The sequence below is a fragment of the Lithobates pipiens genome, unplaced genomic scaffold, assembly GCF_037356315.1.
Source record: "Lithobates pipiens isolate NorthernLeopardFrog02 unplaced genomic scaffold, aLitPip1_a1.2 Scaffold_27, whole genome shotgun sequence".
NCBI classification, from domain to species: domain Eukaryota; kingdom Metazoa; phylum Chordata; class Amphibia; order Anura; family Ranidae; genus Lithobates; species Lithobates pipiens.
The window spans coordinates 201868614-201892925 of record NW_027507788.1 but is presented as its reverse complement, the minus strand read 5'-3'; the positions used below and the strand labels follow the sequence as shown (position 1 = coordinate 201892925).

General features: G+C 38.2%; 1 protein-coding gene across 11 annotated transcripts in view; it reads right to left on the bottom strand.

The window, feature by feature from the left end:
• The window catches only part of NCAM1 (neural cell adhesion molecule 1), a 503899-nt gene that overhangs the window by 124285 nt on the left and 355302 nt on the right, over window positions 1–24312 (bottom strand). For 7 of the 11 annotated variants that reach the window (XM_077458119.1, XM_077458120.1, XM_077458126.1 and 4 more), the window contains exons 8-9: window positions 22315–22457; window positions 12564–12593 (exon numbers count right to left, since the gene is read on the bottom strand). In XM_077458119.1, coding sequence (XP_077314245.1) covers window positions 12564–12593; window positions 22315–22457 — 173 coding nt within the window. The remainder of the gene's footprint in view (window positions 1–12563; window positions 12594–22314; window positions 22458–24312) is intronic. The other 4 variants (XM_077458123.1, XM_077458124.1, XM_077458129.1 and 1 more) reach the window with 1 other exon arrangement.

The window sequence follows — 24312 nt, the reverse complement described above, 5'->3', positions numbered from 1 at the left end:
TGTCACTGTCATTACTTTTCAGTATTTGATGAGGGATCTCCCCACAAATCGCTCAATTCTGCGAGTGATTCTAATTTATTATTGCTGTTTTCTAGCTGGTCTAAAACCACTTTTGATGTAAAGGGACAGTTTTGGTTGCTATGGACAATCTCCAGTTTCCAGGCAGAAAGAATCATTTTTATAATATAAAACTGCATGCAGGGCACTGGACAGACCACTAGGGGCAAAGGGGATGTGAAATAATTACATACAGCAATGTAATCTGTAAGATTACATTATACTGTATGTAATGTGTGTGTTTTACTTTTTGAATGTGGCGTGTTCTACGTCCCCGTGCATCGCAACGCTCGCAATGAACGGAGATCGGCTCCATGACAGATTGAGCGGAGGACGAGCCACTCGCACAGCGGGGGGACATCACTGGATCCAGGGGATAAGGTAAGTAAACTAATCCTGGATCCAGCGATGTGATCCCGAGTCTGGCTCGGGTTTACCGCTAATGGTATTTTCACCCTAAGCCAGACTCGGGAATACCGCCAGGGGGTTAACCGCTTCTGGACCACCTACTGCATATATACTGCGGCAGGGCAGCCCAGCACCTGTATGCAATTTCATGCAGGAGGTCTGGGGAGCTGATTGGACATAGCGGGAGCCAATCAGTGGGCCCGGATAGTGCGATGTCTGCCAGTGATCATTTGTAGAGAGGTAGAAAGCTGTTTTTTAAACAAGGCAGATCTCCATTCTGTGTAAGGGAAAGAGAGAGATCTAAACAGGAACACAGATCTCTTTATTTCCCTAGTCAAAGCACCCCCCCACAGTTAGAAAGCACCCCTAGGGACACACTTAACCCTTTGATCACCCCTGATGTTAACCCCTTCCCTGCCAGTGTCATGAGTACATTGACAATGTATATTTATTAGCACAGATCACTGTATTGGTGTCACTGGTCCCCAAAAAGTGTCAAAAGTGTCAGTTAGGTGTCCAATCTGTCTGCCGCAATGTCTCAGTCCTGTTAAAAATCACTGATTGCCGCCATTACTAGTAAAAATAAATAAAAATTCCATTAAAAATACCCCAAAGTTTGTAGACGCTATAAATTTTGCGCAAACCAATCAATATAAGCTTATTGGGATTTTTTACCAAAAATATGTAGCAGAATACATATTGACCTTAATTGGTGAAGAAATTTTTTTTCTTTTTTTTTTTTTTATTGAATATGTTTTATAGCAGAAAGTTAAAAAAATTTTGTTGTTTTTTCAAAATTGTCAGCACAAAAAGACCGCCAAAATAACCCACAGAGGTGATCATATACCACCAAAAGAGTTCTATTTGTGGGAAAAAAAAAGACATCAATTTTATTTGGATACAGCATTGCACGACCGCACAATTGTCAGTTAAAGTAACGCAGTGCCATATGGCAAAAAATGGCCTGGTCAGGAAGGGGGTAAAACCTATCCGGGGCTAAAGTGGTTAAAGAAGTGAGATTAATGATAACAAACTTAACTTTGTTAACACTTTGACTGGGATGCATTCATAGTATCTGAAAACAAACAAACTATCATCATAGTTTTAGGGGTATATGACTTCTTCTCAGACGTGAGTACAGATTATAGTCTGCTAGAATTCATCAGCCATTTGCTTCATCTGAGTGGCTGCTTGAACATCAATGCAGTTAATGAACGGGATCAATTTGAGTAGAAGTGCGTTTTATTCAATAATATCTGAATTGAATGAGTATCTCTAATTAGAAAGTAATTACAAAGCAAAATTCCAACGTATATGTACTCAAAATAAACCTGTAAACATTAGACAATTGGATATCTATGAAAACATTTAGACCTCTGTTTAAACCATTAACTGATGTAATTGGAGGAAAAGCTGTTGGGTTGGATTTTACAATTTAACAATGTGTCCTAATGAAATAATAACATGAGTGCCAGGGGTGTCTGATGAGTGCTTAAGCAAACTAAATTAAGTATCTATGTTCTAAGCTGTAGAACAATCGTTAGCAGTAAGATTACTGACTGCTTTTGAATATATAGAGCCTGTTTTTTTCCCAATATTTCTTTATTGAAAATAAAATACAGAACAATGTTAAGTATGTCACAAACAATGACAATTCTGTATCACATGTCAACGTAAGAGCCAGTTTTAAGTAACTACAAAATGCATTACTTGAGTTGAGTATTACATGTAGAAGAGTGGAGAACACTTAAAACGACTTTACTTAGCACTACCGAGTCTTCACAATTAAGAGACCTTAGATATAATGAAGCGGCTGAAGTGTGGAGGTAAAGGTAAAAAGAGTATTTAATTTAATTCATGACAATATGTGATACAGAGTAAATTCATATATATACATACTGTACATGTATGTATATATATGAATTTACTCTGTATCACATATTGTCATGAATTAAATTAAATACTCTTTTTACCTTTACCTCCACACTTCAGCCGCTTCATTTTAAAGTCCCAACCTCCTTTCAAATTTTGCCTTATACCGGGATGGAGGCGCTAACCCGTGCCTCATTTAAAGTGCCAAAACCGTCTTTTGTTTAGATATAATGAAGGCATTTTTTTGAGGTTGGTACTCTCAGTAAGCATAGACAGATAATATTATTACTAATTGATAGTAGTGGTGTACCTTAAGCCCTTGTACACACGGTCGGAGAATCTGTTGAAATGTGTCCTATCGGACCGTGTCGTCGGATAATCCGACTGTGTGTGGTATGCATCGGACTGATTCTGTCCGAATATCCATTGGACCCAATTTTCCAACATGTTGGAAATATTTCCCAACCAACTGGTTTGATCGGACATACTCCGATCATGTGTAGCGAATTTTGATCGGACCAAGTGCCACGCATGCTCAGATCAAATTCCTACATCAAAGCTATTGGCTACTAGCCTGAATCTAGTCCCATCGTAACGAAATTACGTCATCACGTTCTGAAAGATCAGATTTTTGGACAACTTAGTCCGACCGTGTGTATGCAACAGTTTCGGACACAATCCGTCGGACTAAATCCGATGGACAAAATGCGTCGGATTTGGTTGCCAGAATCTCCGACCGCGTGTACAGGGGCTAAGAGTTGGACAGTTGTAACACTATATTCTTGATAAATTGTTAAAGATTCATTTCGGGGCAACTAGTGAAAGCATTTGGCGAGCTACTATTGCTCACTGCAATATTGCAAGTTAGTTCAAAATCATAAAGTTTACTCAGCGTTTTTTAACCACTTCCGCCCCGGAAGATTTTACCCCCTCCTTGACCAGAGCACTTTTTACAATTTGGCACTGCCCCACTTTATCTGACAATTGCAGCAGTCATCCAATGCTCTAACCACACAGAATGTGTGTCCTTTTTTCCCCACAAATATAAATTTATTTTGGTGGTATTTGATCACCTCTGTGGTTTTATTTTTTGTGCTATAAACAAAAAAAGAGCAACAATATTGAAAAAAAAAACAGTATTTTTTTACTTTTTGCTATAATAAATACCCCCCAGTTTAGGCTGATATATATTCTTCGACATATTCTTGGTAAAAAAAATTACAATAAGCGTATAATGAGGGTTGGACAAAAGTTTGCACAAAAGTTATAGCATCTACAAACTAAGGGAAAGTTTTATGGAATTTTTATTTATTTTTTTATTTTTTTTACTAGTAATGGCGTTGATCTGCAATTTTTAGCGGTATTGCAACATACAGATCGGACACTTTGACACATTTTTGGAAGCATTGACATTTATACAGTGATCAGTGCTATAAAAGTTCACTGATTACTGTGTAAATGTCAGTGGCAGGGAATGGGTTAACAATAGGGGTTGCTGAAGGGGTTAAATGTGTGTTCCCTCAGTGTGTTCAAACTGTATGGGGCTATGACTGAGTAGGAGAGGAGACATATCGCTGTTCCTACTTACTAGGAACAAACGACATGTCTCCTCTCCTCTGACAGCACAGGGATTTGTGTGTTTACACACACAAATCCCCATGCCGGGAGGAAAGGACATACCCATACGGGATTTTGTCCAGGAGAGCCATTCTTCTGCAGTATATCTGCGTGATCCGGTCGGGAATCAGTTAATCTAAGTTCTGGACAATCTACTAAAGAATAAACAAATGCACCTCTATATCTGATTAGTATAAGTGCACTTCCTGACATTTTTACAATGCAACATCCTCTTTACCAATTACATATTCTGATTTCAAAGGTAGGTTGTAATCTGATAAGTGTTTGTGAAAAACGTAGCATTTTTAATATTAGATTTACTGTGTATAAGAGCAACAAGATGGGGTTTCAGTATGATTAGCAGGTGTTCCAAAATCACCAGAGAAAAAGGTATTGGATGAACTGGTGCACTACAATGATGCTGTATTGAAAACCTGAACTACTGAGCTATGCATCTCAATGTTTAATCTTCAGTTTTTACCAAAGTGGACCTCAACTCTACTGTATTATTTTCATAAAAGGTGAAGGTGCTCGCTTCAGGAGTATTCATAAAAAAGGCAAATGACAGTAAAAGCTCTTCTTGAGCTTTCCATAGCTCCTAGCAAATGTGCTATGCTTGGCTCAAGATCCAGGCTCCTTGACAGCATTAACAGCCCAGCAGGGGATCAAAGCAGAGCTTCACTGCAAACAAAGTGGAAAAGCTTATTTTGAATGGCACTACTTCAGAGATCCTGTCACCAAACCTTTTAAAATATTCCTATGAGCTTTATATGCATTTATTTTATGCACCTGTATTTACCTTTATTTACCTGTAAAAGCATCCCTTGTTTAGGCATCAAGACTGCTGCTAGCATATCTTATGCCCTGTACACACGGTCTGAGAATCCGTCGGAATGCGTCTTATCGGACCGTGTCGTCAGATAATCCGACTGTGTGTGGTATGCATCGGACTGATTCCGTCCGAATCTCCGCCGGACCCAATTTTCCAACATGTTGGAAATATTTCCCGACTAACTGGGCCGGTCGGACCTAATCCGATCATGTGTAAAGAATTTTGATCAGACCAAGTGCCACGCATGCTCAGATAAAATTCCTACATCAAAGCTATTGGCTACTAGCCTGAATCTAGTCCCATCGTAACGAAATTACGTCATCACGTTCTGAAAGATCGTATTTTTCGACAACTTAGTCCGACCGTGTGTATGCAACAGTTTCGGACACATCTGACGGACAAAATCCGACTAATTTGGTTGGCAGAATCTCCGACTGTGTGTACAGGGGCTTAGATGTGATGTAAATATAGCCCACGCAGACTTAAGCTGGCCATACGCTAAAAGATTTTCAAACTAATGTCCATACAAAAAATTGTACTGAAGACTTTACGAAAGTTGTTCGTAAGTACTTTGAAATTTTGTTTGTTTTTAATATTCAATTTCTTTCCCAAATGAATGTATTAGTTTGAGAAAATAATTCCATCATGCCCCTTAAAAAAATGTTTAATCTCTATGGTCAAAAACAAATGCCCATTTGACCCCACTAAGAATTGGATAATTAAATGAACGTTATTAACCACTTTCAGACCGGACCATTTTGCTGGTAAATGACCAGAGGTCTTTTTACACTTTGGCACTGCGCTGCTTTAACTGGTAATTGCGCGGTCATGCAATGTTGTACCCAAACAAAATTTGCGTCCTTTTCTTCCCACAAATAGAGCTTTCTTTTGATGGTATTTGATTGCCTCTGCGATTTTTATTTTTTGCGATATAAACGTAAAAAGACCGCAAATTTTGAAAAAAAATGATATTTTCTACTTTTTGTTATTAGAAAAATCCAATAAACTCAATTTTAGTCATACATTTAGGCCAAAATGTATTCAGCCACATGTCTTTGGTAAAAAAAAAGTCAATAATTGTATATTTATTGGTTTGCGCAAAAGTTGTCACATCTACAAACTAAGGTACGTTTTCTGGAATTTACGCAGCTTTTAGTTTACGACTGCCTATCTCATTTCTTGAGGTGCTAAAATGACAGGGCAGTACAAAACCCCCCCAAATGACCCCATTTTGGAAAGTAGACCCCCTAAGGAAATTGATAAGAGGCATGTTGAGCCCATTGAATATTTTATTTTTTTGCCTCAAGCGATTGAATAATGACAAAAAAAAATTTTTTTTTTTTTTTACACAAAGTTGTCACTAAATGATATATTGCTCACACATGCTATGGGCGTATGTGAAATGACACCCCAAAATAAATTCTGCTGCTTCTCCTGAGTACGGGGATACCACATATGTGGGACTTTTTGGGAGCCTAGCCGCGTACAGGGCCCCGAAAACCAAGCACCGCCTTCAGGCTTTCTAAGGGCGTAAATTTTTGATTTCACGCCTCACTACCTATTACAGTTTTGAAGGCCATAAAATGCCAAGATGGCACAAAACCCCCACAAATGACCCCATTTTAGAAAGTAGACACCCCAAGCTATTTGCTGAGAGGCATGTTGAGTCCATGGAATATTTTATATTTTGCCACAAGTTGCGGGAAAATTACAAACTTTTTTTTTTTTTTTCACAAAGTTGTCACTAAATGATATATTGCTCATGCATGCCATGGGCATATGTGAAATGACACCCCAAAATAAATTCTGCTGCTTCTCCTGAGTACGGGGATACCACATATGTGGGACTTTTTGGGAGCCTAGCCGCGTACGGGGCCCCGAAAACCAAGCACCGCCTTCAGGCTTTCTAAGGGCGTAATTTTTTGAGTTCACTTCTCACTACCTATTACAGTTTTGAAGGCCATAAAATGCCAAGATGGCACAAAACCCCCACAAATGACCCCATTTTAGAAAGTAGACACCCCAAGCTATTTGCTGAGAGGCATGTTGAGTCCATGGAATATTTTATATTTTGCCACAAGTTGCGGGAAAATTACAAACTTTTTTTTTTTTTCACAAAGTTGTCACTAAATGATATATTGCTCACGCATGCCATGGGCATATGTGAAATGACACCCCAAAATAAATTCTGCTGCTTCTCCTGAGTACGGGGATACCACATATGTGGGACTTTTTGGGAGCCTAGCCGCGTACGGGGCCCCAAAAACCAAGCACCGCCTTCAGGCTTTCTAAGGGCGTTACAGTTTTGAAGGCCATAAAATGCCAAGATGGCACAACCCCCCCCCCCCCAAATGACCCCATTTTAGAAAGTAGACACCCCTAAATTTAGGGGTACACTAGTGAGACTAGGTAATAAATGGCGGGTGCCCTGAAACTATAAAAAAATAACTAACCAACCAGCGTCACCTGTAACAGTTATATGGTGATCACTGGTGAAAGGGTTAACTAGGGGGCAATCAGGGGGCTTTATGCGGTAGTATATGGGGGTCCCTGGCGCTATAAAAAGCTGCGGCGAACCTAAATACCTACCTGCCTAACTAGCGTCACCTGTGACACTAATACAGCGATCAGAAAAACGATCGCTTATTAGGCTGGGTTCACACTGGAGCGATGCGGGAACGCCACGAATGCGCGGCGGGTTCCCGCATCGCATGCCTCCCGGCGGCAGTTCACACTGCCCTATGCGAACTGCTGGGAGTGTCAGTGAAATGTTAATGACACCCCCAGATCAGTTCGCATATCGCAGTGCGATCTGCAAACTTGGATCGCATGGTGTGAACACCCATGCGATCCGATTCTGCTGCGGACCAAAAAAAGGGTCCCGTGCGAGTTTGCGGCGGGTGCGGCGGGTGCGACACGAATTCAGCCATACTATCTGTATAGCTGAACTCGAATCGCACAGAGATCGGATGTGATTTGCACTGCAGTGCGGTGCGAATCACATCCGTTCTCATAAACCGCTGCAATGTGAACCCAGCCTTAGTGACACTGGCGACGGGGGGTGATCACGGGGTTAAACCTTTATTGGGGGGGTTAGGGGGGTACCTTAGAACTAAAGGGGGCTAACCCTAACTGCCCTAACAGTTATTAGTCACAAATGACACCTGCCGGGTGATCAGGGGGTTAAACCTTTATTAGGTAATAAATGGCGGGTGCCCTGAAACTATAAAAAAATAACTAACCAACCAGCGTCACCTGTAACAGTTATATGGTGATCACTGGTGAAAGGGTTAACTAGGGGGCAATCAGGGGGCTTTATGCGGTAGTATATGGGGGTCCCTAGCGCTATAAAAAGCTGCGGCGAACCTAAATACCTACCTGCCTAACTAGCGTCACCTGTGACACTAATACGGCGATCAGAAAAATGATCGCTTATTAGGCTGGGTTCACACTGGAGCGATGCGGAAACGCCGCGAATCCGCGGCGGGTTCCCGCATCGCATGCCTCCCGGCGGCAGTTCACACTGCCCTATGCGAACTGCTGGGAGTGTCAGTGAAATGTTACTGACACCCCCAGATCAGTTCGCATATCGCAGTGCGATCTGCAAACTCGGATCGCATGGTGTGAACACCCATGCGATCCGATTCTGCTGCGGGCCAAAAAAAGGGTCCCGTGCGAATTTGCGGCGGGTGCGGCGGGTGTGGCGGGTGCGGCGGGTGCGGCGAATGGCTGAACTCGAATCGCACAGAGATCGGATGTGATTTGCACTGCAGTGCGGTGCGAATCACATTCGTTCTCATAAACCGCTGCAATGTGAACCCAGCCTTAGTGACACTGGCGACGGGGGGTGATCACGGGGTTAAACCTTTATTGGGGGGGTTAGGGGGGTACATTAGAACTAAAGGGGGCTAACCCTAACTGCCCTAACAGTTATTACAGTCACAAATGACACCAATGCAAAAAAAAAAAAAAAAAAAAAAAAAAATGACATTGGTGTCACTGTGACTGGGGGGCAGGGGTAATTGGGGGGGTGATCGGGGGGTAAAGGGGGGGTGTGAGTGTGCCTGGCATGTTCTACTGTGTGTGGGATGTGTTGGTGCAACTCACTGATCCGCTCTCCTCCGTGTCGGAACGAAAAATACCGACACGGAGGAGAGAATACATCACTTCCTCTCCTGTGTTTACATTACAGGAGAGGAAGTGATGTCACCGGGGATTTCCATTCGTCGGGAGCGATCGCGAGGGGGTGGCCATGAATGAATGGCCGTCCCCTCGTCCGGGATCGCTCCCGAACGAAAACCGACCGCCGCAGGCACCGGGCGGGGGCCCGATCGGGCCCCCGACCCGCGGGAGGCAAAGGACGTACATGTATGTGCTTATGCCTGCCCGTGCCATTCTGCCGACGTACATCGGCGTGCGGCGGTCGGCAAGTGGTTAATACAAAAAAATATGAATACAGTTCTAGTAGGATATGGCCTGCTTCCTCTGCAGCTACAGTACATAAAGGTTATGCAGGGAGGGGCAAGGGCCATTGGGTTAATTAAAAAAAAAAGAAAATTACCCCATTCACACACTCAATGTGGATGGGGGAATGCTTCTTGCTGAGCCTTTTGTATTCTGACAGTGAGGAAGTCTCCCCACTGTCAGAATATAAAAGGCTCAGCGGGAAGCATTCTCCCAACACATTGAGTGTGTGGATGAGGGAATTGGCTTATGTTATTCATATTGTACAGAGATCAAAGCTGATTGATTAGGACAAACCCAACAGGCTGGTTGCACACAAGTTGATTGATAGATCGGCTTGTGTGCAACCAGTCTGTCCATACATGGATTGAAATTCAGCCGCTGCCTGTTAAACTGGCCACATTTTGATCCAGAAAATTTAAAGCTATATTGCAAGTAAACAAAACATAATTAATAGAAAGGAACAACACTGCAAATAAGCTTCTACAATACTCAGCTCGCCTGAATTTGTAACAGCATTATCTTGGTGACAAGGTATCTTGAAAAACGTTAAGAGATTTACTTCTAAGCCAAACATCTAAGGCCCCTTTCATTCTTTCTTGGGGTAGTTAAATGTATCACCATGACTGTAACTATAATCACATTATGTATAGTTTATAACATGGCATAGCAATTCCAATACTCCAACAAAATTATACATTGGGAATGCCAAAGAGTCTGTATAGCACTGGATAAAGCTATCTTGTAAGCAAACTTAATACATCCAAGTTTCACCCATCCCTTACAAACAATGCAATAACCTACAGCAACAAGGTAAATGCTAATTTAAAGGGACTCTGTCATGACAGACTAATATAACACCAAAAACATCAATTGAAAGGGAACTGCAGGCTTTAGACTAGTTCCAAGGGCAGACATATCACTCTTGGTAAACATGAACAGGTAGGTCAGTGCCCCAGGACTAGTGTGCAGATTAGGGTAGACCAAATCAGATTAGACAGGAGGATGCTAGCCTTGGTCAGGTAAAGGGATTCCTTATTGCATTTTTAAATAGCCAGCATTATTTTGTTGTAGTAAATAAAGGGAAAAATATAAATCTAATTTAATAATTGATGAATAATTATAGTGCCTAAATGTTTTTTAAAAAATAAAAAATAATTGGTATCCTCATAAATTATGTATGGAAGAAAAAAGGAGGAACGGGGGGGGGGGGGGGGGGGGGGGGGAGGAAGGCGTTAACATGGACTACTCCAACCATGAACTGGCCGTACACCCCCCAGTGGAATCGAGGACTATCTTGATACCCAGATGGAAACAACAGATATGAATAAAATAACTTTTATTTTGAAAAATAAATATAAATTTAAAAACAACTGTTGACAATCAACATAATAACAACAGACTATTGTACAAATTAGTACCCGGCCTTCTAATATAAGAAAGTTCAGAGTACAGTGACTGGTATCCAAGTTGATCGTATATTTCAACTAGTTTCGCGACTAAAAGTCGCTTCTTCAGGAAAATTCTTGGTACAGATCTACAATTAAATACATATTGTCAACATTTTTAGTATAATACAGTAGACATCTCAAAATCAGAATTTGTGGAGTATTTTTTTATATACATAAACACCTTTAATACTACAGAGCATATGGTTCACCGCTGGGGACTCCAAAAACGGGCCAGAAAATAGAGCACGGGTGGCTCCCACCATTTGGGGTTTACCACCCCCGGGGCAGACACGGGAGGTTCAGTAAACAGAGCCAACTATGAAGAAAAAAATATATAAAATAAAATATGTATAATTTAGTTTACACAATTTTAGAAAAAAATATATATATATTTATATTTTATATCCTTAACCAATGGTAATATTAATAAGCGATTAACATACCCATGCAATCATAAGTATGTATCAAAACATACGAATTAGAATCCAAATCACGGATCGCTGCGTTAATCACGGACAGCTTCAAACAAAGCTGTCCGTGATTAATGCAGCGATCTGTGATTTGGATTCTAATCCATATGTTTTGATACATACTTATGATTGCATGGGTATGTTAATCGTTTATTAATATTACCATTGATTAAAGATATCAAATATACATTTTTTTTTTCTAAAATTGTGTAAACTAAATTATACATATCTTTAATCAATGGTAATATTAATAAACGATTAACATACCCATGCAATCATAAGTATGTATCAAAACATATGGATTAGAATCCAAATCACAGATCGCTGCATTAATCACGGACAGCTTTGTTTGAAGCTGTCCGTGATTAACGCAGCGATCCGTGATTTGGATTCTAATTCGTATGTTTTGATACATACTTATGATTGCATGGGTATGTTAATCGCTTATTAATATTACCATTGGTTAAGGATATAAAATATAAATATATATATATTTTTTTCTAAAATTGTGTAAACTAAATTATACATATTTTATTATATATTTTTTTTCTTCATAGTTGGCTCTGTTTACTGAACCTCCCGTGTCCGCCCCGGGGGTGGTAAACTCCAAATGGTGGGAGCCACCCGTGCTTTATTTTCTGGCCTGTTTTTGGAGTCCCCGGCAGTGAGCCATATGCTCTGTAGTATTAAAGGTGTTTATGTATATAAAAAATACTCCACAAATTCTGATTTTGAGATGTCTACTGTATTATACTAATAATGTTGACAATATGTATTTAATTGTAGATCTGTACCAAGAATTTTCCTGAAGAAGCGACTTTTAGTCACGAAACTAGTTGAAATATACGATCAACTTGGATACCAGTCACTGTACCCTGAACTTTCTTATATTAGAAGGCTGGGTACTATTTGATTGTACAATTGTCTGTTGCTATTATGTTGATTATCAACAGTTGTTTTTAAATTATTATTTCTTTTTCAAAATAAAAGTTATTTTATTCATATCTGTTGTTTCCATCTGGGTATCAAGATAGTCCTCGATTCCACTGCGGGGTGTACGGCCAGTTCATGGTTGGAGTAGTCTATGTTAGCGCCTTCCTTCCCCCCCCCCCCCCCCGCTCCTCCTTTTTTCTTCCATACATAATTTAATAATTGATTTTTATGAAAACCTATAACATTACATTTTACCATACTGATGTATCCGTATTTATCTAACTTGTTATACCAACCGAGCTTGTTTGAGTATTATAGAATAAAGCTACGGACATACTATATCTATCTTCTTGTAACTATCAACATGGGTTTAGTTAATCAACGTGGTTCTGGAATAGTTCTAAGGGTTAGGTATCTCTTTCTCTGAGTACAGCATTTCAAGTCTAAGTGGTTTTATACCTCTTTTTTGTGGGGCCGTGTCCACGAAGCCTGGAGAGAACAGATATAAAAACACAACAAACACAGAAAGCAATAAAACATTTTTTTATGGTTATTGTATGTGCCGAGTTATGCCACAGTAGACTGAGCGTGCAATGCATGCAGTTATGTGAAGGACTAATCTAAGGTTTCTGCAATCTGGTGCTCTCTGACTAGTTAGCAACTACAAGTTTCCAAAAGAAAAAACTGCAACGCTTCGCTGACAAATGTCAGTTGGCAGTGCATGCTGGCACTTGTAGTTTTATAACAGGTAGAGAGCCCTAGGATGGCCACCTTTGATTTCAAACTACTGGAAAAAACCATAATTTGCACAGGAACTAGAAAGTATCACATCAAATGGATTATTGTATTTTCTAAAAGTAAAGCAGCAGTACGTTGCAGTCAATAATCTAGTACAAATGCCCTAAAAGCAAAAGAAAAAAGCAACATTTGTTTCGGCATTTTATCATTTAAAGTATTAGACTACTGACCTACTTTTTTTTACAGGCCCAATACGCATCAACACGCCGTGGAAAATTGCAGAGAGCAGTGTGCATGTTGTACTTACACAGAATTGGTACAGCAAAGAGATATATGATTGGCACATATAGGTTTTACCTTTTTGGATAAGCATTGTGTATCTAATTCTATCATTATGGATGAAGTAAGAGCTGTGAACATTTTGAATGGCCCTCTAGTTAGTAGAATGCTTCAAAAAAGTGCTGGACATGTTTCTAAATGCACCACATACCTGGCTATTAATATTTATAAGAAATAACTGGGATGGTGCTGTGATGGAAGTCTATTACATTCCATTTAGATAATATACTTTTTGTAATCTCATTGAATAGTTCCCATCTCATAAAAACTGAAACAGTAACAAAAAAAAACCTTTTACAAGTGAACTTGTGCTTGATAAAAAGTACATTTTTGCATACTATAAATCACAAAGTCTCACATTCCTGTTATTCAATTGCCTTTAAAGGTCTTTGTTTGAAATTGTTTAAAGAATAGTTTAAAATATGGGACAAATGTGCATAATTCACCTTATATGCACATTTTTGAGAAATCCATCTGTTCTGGAAACCTAACTTGGAACCATCTGAGATTATAATATAATAATTGAAATGTTCCTTTGTCAAATGTTTGCATAGCGTTTATTTAAATACATTTATTTTAAGTTGTGTTTAAGAAGAGAAGAGCGTAGTTAAATGTGTGGCCTATTTTAAATTTCCAAAGAAAAGAATATAAAGAGAAAATTAGAGCAAAAATTGGGTTTAACCCAAAAGGGATAAAGCATGTCCTCCATATGACTGTTGGTGTCATATCTCTCTATTATCTTTAATCCACAATTCTACATCCTTTGGCATGATGTGTACAGCTCTAAATAAGGCATATGTGTAGGTATATGTCAGTAAATGTACCATAAAACTACCAAGGGTGCTTAAATTGCTATGAAAACAAATCTGCCGTGCAAAGAAAACAAAAACACATGTTTGGTAAAAATTGTAGGAAACCTAGAGGTGCTTAGACATCTGCTGCAGCCTCAAATTCTTACCACTATGCCAGAATGCCTGGTTGTTCTGATGGGAAAAGAGCTAACACATTTTAGAAATGTTGAAGATTGCCCTTCCTCGCCCAGGAAATCCTACTGGTCAATGAAACAGACCAACATAGTGATAGGTGAATAGGAAAGACTGGGAAGTGGGAGGCATGGGCAAGTTTCACTACCAAGAAATGTCAGAGTCTGCCCTGTCAGATCATCCAAGAATTTGGGAATAACGGCACCAATCCAAGGCTGCTGCATTTTTGAGGCACTCTTAGGTGCTTGAACTTTATACCTGGCAGCAGTCCACCACCCATTACATTATTGGCCTGTTTTTTTTTTCCTAGAAGTGGTATAAGTTTGCTTTTTTTTATGTTTAAATTGTCTTTCCTTCCCATGTCAAAGCTGAAAGGGATCTTAATAATAACATAGTCCTAACCAGTACAAACTCAAACTCAAGTAGTAAATCCCAATTGGACAAAATGTATATATTTTTTGTCTAAAGCCTTGATATCAACAGTACTGCTGCTTCATCAGATTCAGAGCTTAAGCCATCATTAGTTAAATGGCAAAAAATGGGTTAAGATCCCAGCAATTAAACTCAATATTTTTGTTGGCTAAAATGAATTACTGTAACACAATTTCAGCTTCAGCATGCACACACAGGAGGTTACTTGTTACATGCAAACACATTCAATAAACACATGATGAAGGCATGCTATTCCACATTACATGCAGGAAATGCAATGAAGTGTCAAGTATATCTAAAACACAGCAAGTCATCCATATTTGAGGGCACAGTCACAGCAGTAGCTCTCATGAGTGTTTGGCAAAGCAGGTAAACGGAGAAAATGTCATATATATTAGGGTGGAGAGCTAAAGTAGACAAAAATTGTTGGAAAATCATTAAAAAAGGCCTAACCAAATTTAATATTCCTAAACATGGTCTTTGTAATATGCCTCAATAAAATAAGGCTGTATACAGGTTTCATTAAAGTTTTCCAGACCAGGGATCCTGAGATCAAATCAAACAACCATAAAATTTATGACAGATAAAAAGACGGTACTTAAATAAACACCGATTCAATGATCTGGTAAACCTTTTGAACTCCAAGGCAATGCAAATGTCTGTGGACAATTTTGTCCTTATTTACACAGGTAATTATTAAGTTTTGTTGATGATGAAAATGAAATGTTCAAAGCATTTAGCCCATTTTTTTTTTAGGAATTTATTCAAAGAAGTCCTGTGTATTTATTTTATTATAAAATAAAGATAAGAATTGTGATTGTTTGCTGTTGTCCATTGCTCTTTGCACTGTGGTGTTCAATAACATGGATTCAGTTTTCCTTAGGGACCTATTATGCTTTTTTTCATTTGCTTTATAATTAAAAAGGCCTTAAGGAGTTGCTCCATCCAAAACTTCTTTTTTAGACTTAAAGAGAGAGTGTCAAATAGTTTGGATGTCTTTCAGAATTGTTTTGCTGCCTCTGTCTCCACTCGGGAGAATCCAGCACAATATGTAGTCAAGGACACTTCATACAGCAGTATACCCATGTTAAATGGGTGACAGCTGTTTCTGAAACATGTATGCTCACTCAGAAATTCCTCCTTAAATATTTATATTTCCCCAACTTTCTGTACAAAAATAACGAGTGAGAATAAATGTGTTAGGGGAGGTCACCGACAACAATATCAACAGATATTGTAACTCATCCTGTATCCACTCAAAACTATAAAACAAAACATTTTGGCTGGAGTTTGGCTGGCTGGCTTCATACGTATGCATTTCAGTAACGCATGATACGTGTGCAATGCACTGGTGTGCTATTAATTTAGCGGAGCATCAAAATGCAAAAGTACAGTAGATGCTGATGGACCACATTATGTTGCACTACAATGTACTTGCATTGGCAACCTATTATGAATTGATATGCTGCCTTAACACAGCCCACTTTTAGGTTAGAAATATTGCACATTAACATGTGTGCAGGAATGCACCACAATGGACAAGGATAGTGTGAAGGGGTCTTAGACGGTTTTGAGAAAAATCACAATTTGGTCCTGTTGTTCTGAATTGTAATGGTTTTCCTAATTTTTTATTTTTTTTTTGTCTGGCCGGTGTTTTTTCTTTAAGTATTTAAAAATCCTGTAATGTGGAAGACAAGTACAAAGACTATGAAGATGAATATTCCAGCAGTGACAAAAGTCAAAGGAGACTAGGTATAAAAAATTGTTTACCTAAATATACTGTATTTCTTTTTCTAAAAGTAAACTACAAATGTGATAGGGCTGCAGGAAAAATCCAACCGAATATTTTCTTCTTTAAAAGTAGGGTTTGGGTGAAACGGCTTTCACTTTGATTATACTATTGGGTATGTTTTTACTATTGAAGGTTTATTATCAGTCAAGCAGCATTGGAGTCACTAATGCCTTTACTATTAAACAAGCAAAAGTGATACCAGTGGGAAACCCGCTAGTCAAATGCTCAGCTGAGTACTTTACATCTAGAATTAAAGGTCAAGACCAGTTTTTATTTAAATCGAATGCAACCATTGAAAACTATTTATATTCTGTTTGGGTGGACGGAATCCAAGTCCTATTCCAAACCAATTTCTCTAACACTGAAACAAATGCAGTGACTATTTTCTGGGTGTAATACCAAAGGCAGTCTAACTAAACAAGCCTTTAAGTCCCACCAGCAGATTCTACACTGATAACAATTACAAAAAAAAACTAAGTTAAAATTTTACAACTTTAGCAAAATTAACCAAATATTAAAAACATATATTTAATTCCCAATTATCCAATGGCAGTTGTCACATGCAGAAACATAAGGTCAGCTCTCAGTGGTTTCAAACAATCAGCTTTGAAGAATGAGTCCCATTATAGGGAAATGACCGATCAATACCTGCTCAGTCTGAAAACATGTGATATATATGTTTTCAAGTCAATTAATCAGTCTTTGAACAAATAAGGCATCATTGAATAATGTTTATTTGTGATATATTAAATATTCTCAGAGACAAAAGAAGAGAAGTACTTTAAAAAGCAAAGAAATAAAATCAATAAACATTACTAAAAGTTAAGTGTAAAATCGAGACGTAAGCCATTCTGTGATATGGCCAATTCTTATTAATCACACAGTGGCTTTTAGGTGTAGTGTAAATATGACTGCATACATCATAGGGCAGGAGTAATTTGTTATCCAGACTTGATTACAAACTGTCCAGTCAATTCCAAATGCCATTTTCAATTATACCACAATGGTAAATGTTGGCTATTCTTGTAGCCGGTTTGGTGTCTTGCTGCATAGTAATACAGGCCCAGGATGTAAAATATTCTCATTATTAAAATAGTACATTAAGCTATGCATATTCTATCACTCATTGGGTTCAATTAAGCTCTAAGTAAAGAATACAGCTTAATTAATATGTATATCTGGGTTACGAAAATGTTTTTTTTTTACATTTATTTACATAATTGTACAGGTGGTTTTGGAATTTTCAGTGGCGGTCCAATGGAGTTGCCCTGGGGAAATCCCACTGAAAGAAAATCCAGGGTCAATCCAATACACATTGAAAGGATTCTAACTCTTATCTGACCTGACCTATTCTACATTTTTTAAAGTGTGGATCAGTCATTTCAGACATCATTCTTTGAAACCCATTAATTTAAAATTCCCAAAGAGAGCTGAAGAATGTGGCATGAAAAAGGGTAAATGTGATCTTCTTTGTCCATGGGGCCATCTTCGTTTTTGTAGATTTCAGAAAAATTATATATCAACATGATTAGCAAAAGTACAAGAAGACATGCAGATACATGTGAACAAATTTGATGGGACAGGCACTCCGTAAACACAGTACGCAACAAAGACAGCCAAACACAAGTATTATATTGAGACAGAGGATGGAACTACAACTAACATAGTTAAATCTTAGTATTACTATCTCAACTTTTAGCAAAGTATGTTCTTTTATTGCCTCTATGAACATAATACAGTATGGGAAAAGAATACTTTTATGTTGTAAAGGTTACTGTTATTCTAAAGTCTTTTTGTATTTGTATGTTTACTATCATTTAAGCAAATACATGTGTCTAGCGCTAAGACAATCAAATCAGACAAGACTAGCTACCTACTAAACCTATCTGAGTGTCCTCAAGACAATTCATAACAATCCAGCTACCTTTTTGCCAGGAAAAGGTATTTCGTATAAAGTCTTAATGCTAAATAATCCTCAGATGTCTTTGAAGAATATAAAAATTAAGCATACAGAACTCTCTCTCTAGCAAAGCACATTATATCGCTACTTATAAGGTCAGCAAAAAATGTATAAGAGCAAATTCCACAAAACCAAGCCACTGCTGTTTACTGCACTGACATTCTAATTGTGTTATGTGTCTGAAAAGTATCCTAGTTATGCACTGAGGTACATTTACTAAAACTGGTGTGCACAGAATCTGCCGCAGCTATGCATAGTAACCAATCAGGTTCTAGCTTTTACTGTCAGAGCTTAATTGAACAATCTGAAGTTAGACGCTGATTGGTTACTATGCATGGCTGCACCAGATTCTGTGTGTACCAGTTTTTCTTGAATAAACAATGTTTAAGTTTTTTTTTATTCAAAAAATCTCCTTATCGAATTTACATGAGAAAACCCCTTTGAATAGATTCTAGACAACAAAGGTGATATGCCTATTAAGAAATTTGAGAACGTTCCACCATATTCTTGACGTGCCACCACTCCTTCTCTTTTGTACACCTGGTAGACTTGGTACATTAAATAAAGAAAGAGACAGAAGACATGATTTCCCCCTCTCCTTTTTCAATGTTATCTGATTCTTTCTTATGATAACATGTTGACAACAGGTGCAGCAAGAGAGTGAAGGAGTTGCTGGGCAGGACAAACTGGAACCCAAAGACCTCCACAAAATATCAGAATATCACCTTTGTGATCCAAGTTAAACTAACAAGATTTCCTTTTAAATCTGCCATGTTATGTTTTGGATGGCTTTTTCCCCGAATCAAATAGAGTGGATTTTATATGTCATTGACTTATTATTTCTGTTTCTTCCAAGAGTCTCCACTATAGTAAAACAAGCTGCTTAGCTCTAATATGTTTTAATCATGTACCCACTTTAAAAGAAACATTCAATCAATTACACAGATGATGTTGCAGATTTTTAACCCTGAAAAAAATTTCTCTAATCCAGTCAACAAAATAAACTATAATTTTCATTTTTTTTTTTTAAACTCTTACGAAATGACCAAGTCCAGTAACTGACATTATAACGACCAAGTTAATTCTTCAGGTTTCTACACTCCAATTAATATACTTTTAGATTTTACAGGTGAAGTCTATAATGAAAAGTATTAATACTTGGGGATATTTAGGAGTATGTTTCATTTGGTGGTATAATAACTACATATCCATCCTAAAGCAAAAATATATTCTAATTCAGGCTCCAATATTTTAAAAGTAAACTAAAACACAAGGGACTGTAAAGAAAGAGACCGAAGACAGTAACTCAAGCATAACACAGAGCAACAAGCACTGTATAGATTTATTTAGAACAAGGTCTCTATCCCACAGTTACATCTGAGCCAAAATTTGCCCAGGAGGACGACGCCAGACAGAAGAGGTGAGAGTTTCAAAAATAGTCAGCAGTTTTGCATAGAATCTGATGGAGCTTCCAGCATTCAAAACCTTAAGAATGTGAGCAGCCTACTAAAATGATTTCAAAATAGGTAGTTCCTTTTTTCTATATTCTCGTCTCATCCTTTTAGCTATGTTAAAACAACTGGCCTATCCTTTCGTTATAACCTGCTAGACAAGGCCACATAGAAATATAACCCTTCTCACAAGAAAGGCAGCCCTGTTATTTGTAAATAAACTGATTTGGTCCAGTCACTGATTCTGATACACAGATTAGCAACAAAATGGTGCACCCATGGTGTGATCAGGTATCTCAGTATACAACAGGTATACTGTGTATGTACTGTATAGTGTTTAGAATGGTAAAGTTATTTATTTCACAATTAAACAACTTTTTTCGGCAAAAATATGTGTTTACTCTAAATTATCACTGCAACCCTTGAGTCTAAAGGATTATGAAATTAAAAGACCTTTGATTTGCCTTATCAGTAGGAGTTTATTATGAATACTACATAAGTATATAGTTGTTTTACATTCTCTGTATATCCTTGAAAATCTAACCAGAAAAGGTTAATATTCTGAAATAGAGTAATGTTTCTGTACTGGAAGTGCCATCAGAACTACTGATTATTTTTGCCTTTGTCACAGTAACAATCCATCCGCACACAATTGCTGTGGTGCTCTCAGTACATACTTACATTTGTTTGTGTATACAATTGGCAACCATTGAAGGGCACCTAGCTCATTTTGCTCCATTCTCAGTCCAGGGTTCATTCACCAGCTTTTCCCTCCTAAGACCCAGTGATGATGTCACTGTAAACTGATTTATTGTCATTGGACAGACCCAGTTATGATGTCACTGCACGCTGCCTTATTGTCATTGGTCAGCAGTACAAAATGTTAACCTCAGCAAGGCCTGTTATGCATTGCATTTATTTATTTATTGCATTTAAAGTGCACTTGAGAACTACTTTATAAACACCTTTTATAATGACTTTTGGCTTATGCCATAAAGCAGAGCTCACATAATGAAGGAGGTCAAAGATTTCCCATGAGCACCCTAAATAAAGCCGTTTTAAACAGCTAACTCCAAATATTGCTTAACCATTAACATTTAATCTGTAATGTATGGTAAACTATTGGCAAAAGTATTTTACTTAATACAATAATTAACCTAATGCAGAATACTGTACTCAAGTAGCATTTTTGGTTTCTAATAATTGGATTATTTTGGCATGAAAGTTTTGGTGCCATAAATTTGTTTTAACTTTTATTGCATAAGTCTTGTACTTATTTCTTAACTCTTGTACTTACACCTGGAAAAAAAAAACATGTCTTACCCTTGAAATGTAAAAGTCACTTACCCATAACCTTTTTCCAACCTGGAAACTTAACCTAATATTAACCCTTTACGTCAACATAATCCTTCAAATTAACTCCTTAACCTAACCTAACCTTAACTAAAGTTATAAGATTCATCTTAAACCTCGACCAAAAAAATCTATACAAAAAATCTAGTCGGACTTTAGAAGCACCCACAAGGCACAGAAAATATAAGATCAAATGCTTTATTTACAACCAAAAGACAAAATACATGATAAACCAGATTTTTTGTATAGATTTTCCTGTTGACACAGAAGTGTACATGAATAATCCATTTACTGGTCTCTCAGCCAAAAAAAAAAAAAAAAAAAAACATTATATGAATCACAGTGATCACTACTGTATATTATTGCAATAAATTCCTTTGAAGAAACTTGCAGGGAAAATACTAAAAATACTATCCTATTGAAATCATCAATGCAATAAAAGTGTTGGTGACCTATTCAAGGTATGCCAAATTAACACAGAAATGTGTGCACCAAATCAAACTAATACTTGTAAACTGTATTAAATTAATATTGAAAAAAATAAATCAGATTTTGCACACTGTAGCTTGTTTGTAAAGCAGGCAAAAGTCTAATTAAAGACCCATTTACACTTGTGTATGCATATTTTTGATATGCATCTTTCAGCTGGTTGTTATGTGTTTTGCCATGTGTTGCATTTTACACATGTAGAAGTGCATTTTTGCATGCATTATACATGGAGAGAAAGGAGTAGAAGGATGCTTTCTGCACATGTTAAAACACAGTTGAGTACTTTATACGTGCATAATATGTGTGAATTATTATCCACCTTTTTAAAAAGGTATTTTCAGGAAGGTGCATAAGCTGCAGCATGCTAGATTTTCGAAGAACACACCACACCAAAATGTACAGCTGTAACTGTACCCTTAAAACAATGGTGGATGAATATTCAACAATGATTTTTTTTACATGTGCGAAAGTGATCCTAAGTGTAAATGGGCTCTTAATTGGCATGCTAATAAAATATATTAATTATATAAAATAACAAGTCGCATAGGGTATATAAGTTCTATTCCATGTTGCCTTGAGTGGTTTGCTGGCTGTCATCCAGTGACATCATAAGCCAGTAGTCCAGTGACATCACAAATCAGTGCCCCATGAGAGATAATCAAGACAAACATACCTTATCCTCCTCACTGATGTTTCTGGTAGCAGTTCTCCAAGTGATGCTGGGTAGTGGGTCTCCAGAGGCTTCACATGTAAGGGTGATCTCATTATCCAGCTCCACTGCAGTCTTGTTTTCAACATAGGTGATTTTGGGTTTTGCTAAAGGACATAAAAAGAACATAAAAAAATGCTGCTATACCATTATCCACACTCTTTATCTTTCTAATCTACTACATACTGCAATTGGTGGTCTTGAGAGAAGTTTCAAAAACATATAATAAAGTACCGTATTTTCTGGCGTATAAGACGACCTTTTACATGTAAAACAATTGGCCAAAAAGCAAGGGTCGTCTTATACGCCAGGTCAGCCCCTCGGATGGCTGCTTGGTGTTCGGTAATACTGTATGTAGCTTCGGCTACATACAGTATATACCGCTGAGCCAATCCTGGTGAGCGATGTATTCAAATGAATACAAAGCCTGCTCGGATTGGAGTAACGACCTCTGCCAATCAGAGCAGGCTACTCTGTAGCCTGCTCGGATTGGCTTGGAGAGTCAGAGAGGCGCGGGCTGATGATGTTACAGCCTCTGCCAATCCAAACAGGCTTTGTATTCATTAATAGAATACATCGCTCGCCGTGACTGGCTCCAGCAAATGCAGGAAGAAGGAAGAAATATGAAGCCTCGGAAGCCTCGAAAGCCGGGTCGTCTTATACGGTAAGTACAGTTTTAAAAGCGTTTTTGTCCTGTAAGATTAGGGGGTCATCTTATATGACGGGTCGCCTTATACACTGGCAAATACGGTATATTTAAACCTTAACTAAATTACATTTAGGGGGGGGGGATTTACTAAAGCTGGAGAGTGCAAAATCTGGTGCAGCTGTGCATGGTAGCCAATCAGCTTTTAACTTTAGCTTGTTTAATTAAGCTTTGACAATAAAACTTGGAAGCTGATTGGTTTCAGTGTAGAGCTGCACCAGATTTTTTACTCTCCAGTTTTTGTAAATACCCCCCTTAGTTTGTTAACCGATGGCTGACCGGCTCACGCCGATATACGTCGTCAGATTGGCACGACTAGGAAAAAAAACAACGAATGGGTACATTAAGAGCCCCTTAAGAGTGTGGGGGCGCGTGCATGTCACTGGAGGCAGGCGTGTGGCCGCCGTCACATGTGCCCGCGTGTGGCCGCCGTGCCGCGGGCACGAGAGACAGCACAGGGATTTGTGTGTGTAAAAACACAAATCCCTGTTCTGTCAGGGGAAAGGAGACATATGTCTCCTCCCCCAGTCAGTCCTATCTCCATAGTTAGAACACATCCAGGGAACACACGTTTAACCCCTTGACCCCCCCCCCCCCCCAGTGTTAACCCCTTTCCTACCAGTGACATTTACAATCAGTGCAGTTTTATAGCTCGCTGTATAAGTGTCAATGGTTTCAAAAATGTGTCAAAAGTGTCTGATCTGTCTATCGCAATGTTGCAGTACTGCTAAAAATTGCAGATCACCGCCATTACTAGTAAAAAAAAAAAAAATGCCATAAATATTTCCCATAGTTTGTAGACGCTATAGCTTTTGTGCAAACCAATCAATATAAGCTTATTGCGATTTTTTTTACCAAAAATATGTAGAATAATATATATTGGCCTAAATTAATGAAGAAATTTGTTTTTAAAAACAATTTTGGGGATATTTATTATAGCAAAGAGTAAAACAATATTGTTTTTTTTTTTTCAAAATTGTTGCACTTTTTTTGTTTATAGTGCAGAACATAAAAAAAAAAAGCAAAGGTGATCAAATACCCCCAAAAGAAAGCTCTATTTGTGGGGAAAAAAGGACACACATTTCGTTCAGGTACAACATTTCGCACGATTGTCAGTCAAAGTGAAGCAATGCCAAATTGTAAAAAGTGCTCTGGTCAGGAAGGGGTTAAAATCTTCTGGGGCTGAAGTGGTTAAAAATAAAACTGTGGTGTTGAGTTACTAATGGCAAATAGAAGCTTCACTTTGCAAGGGATGT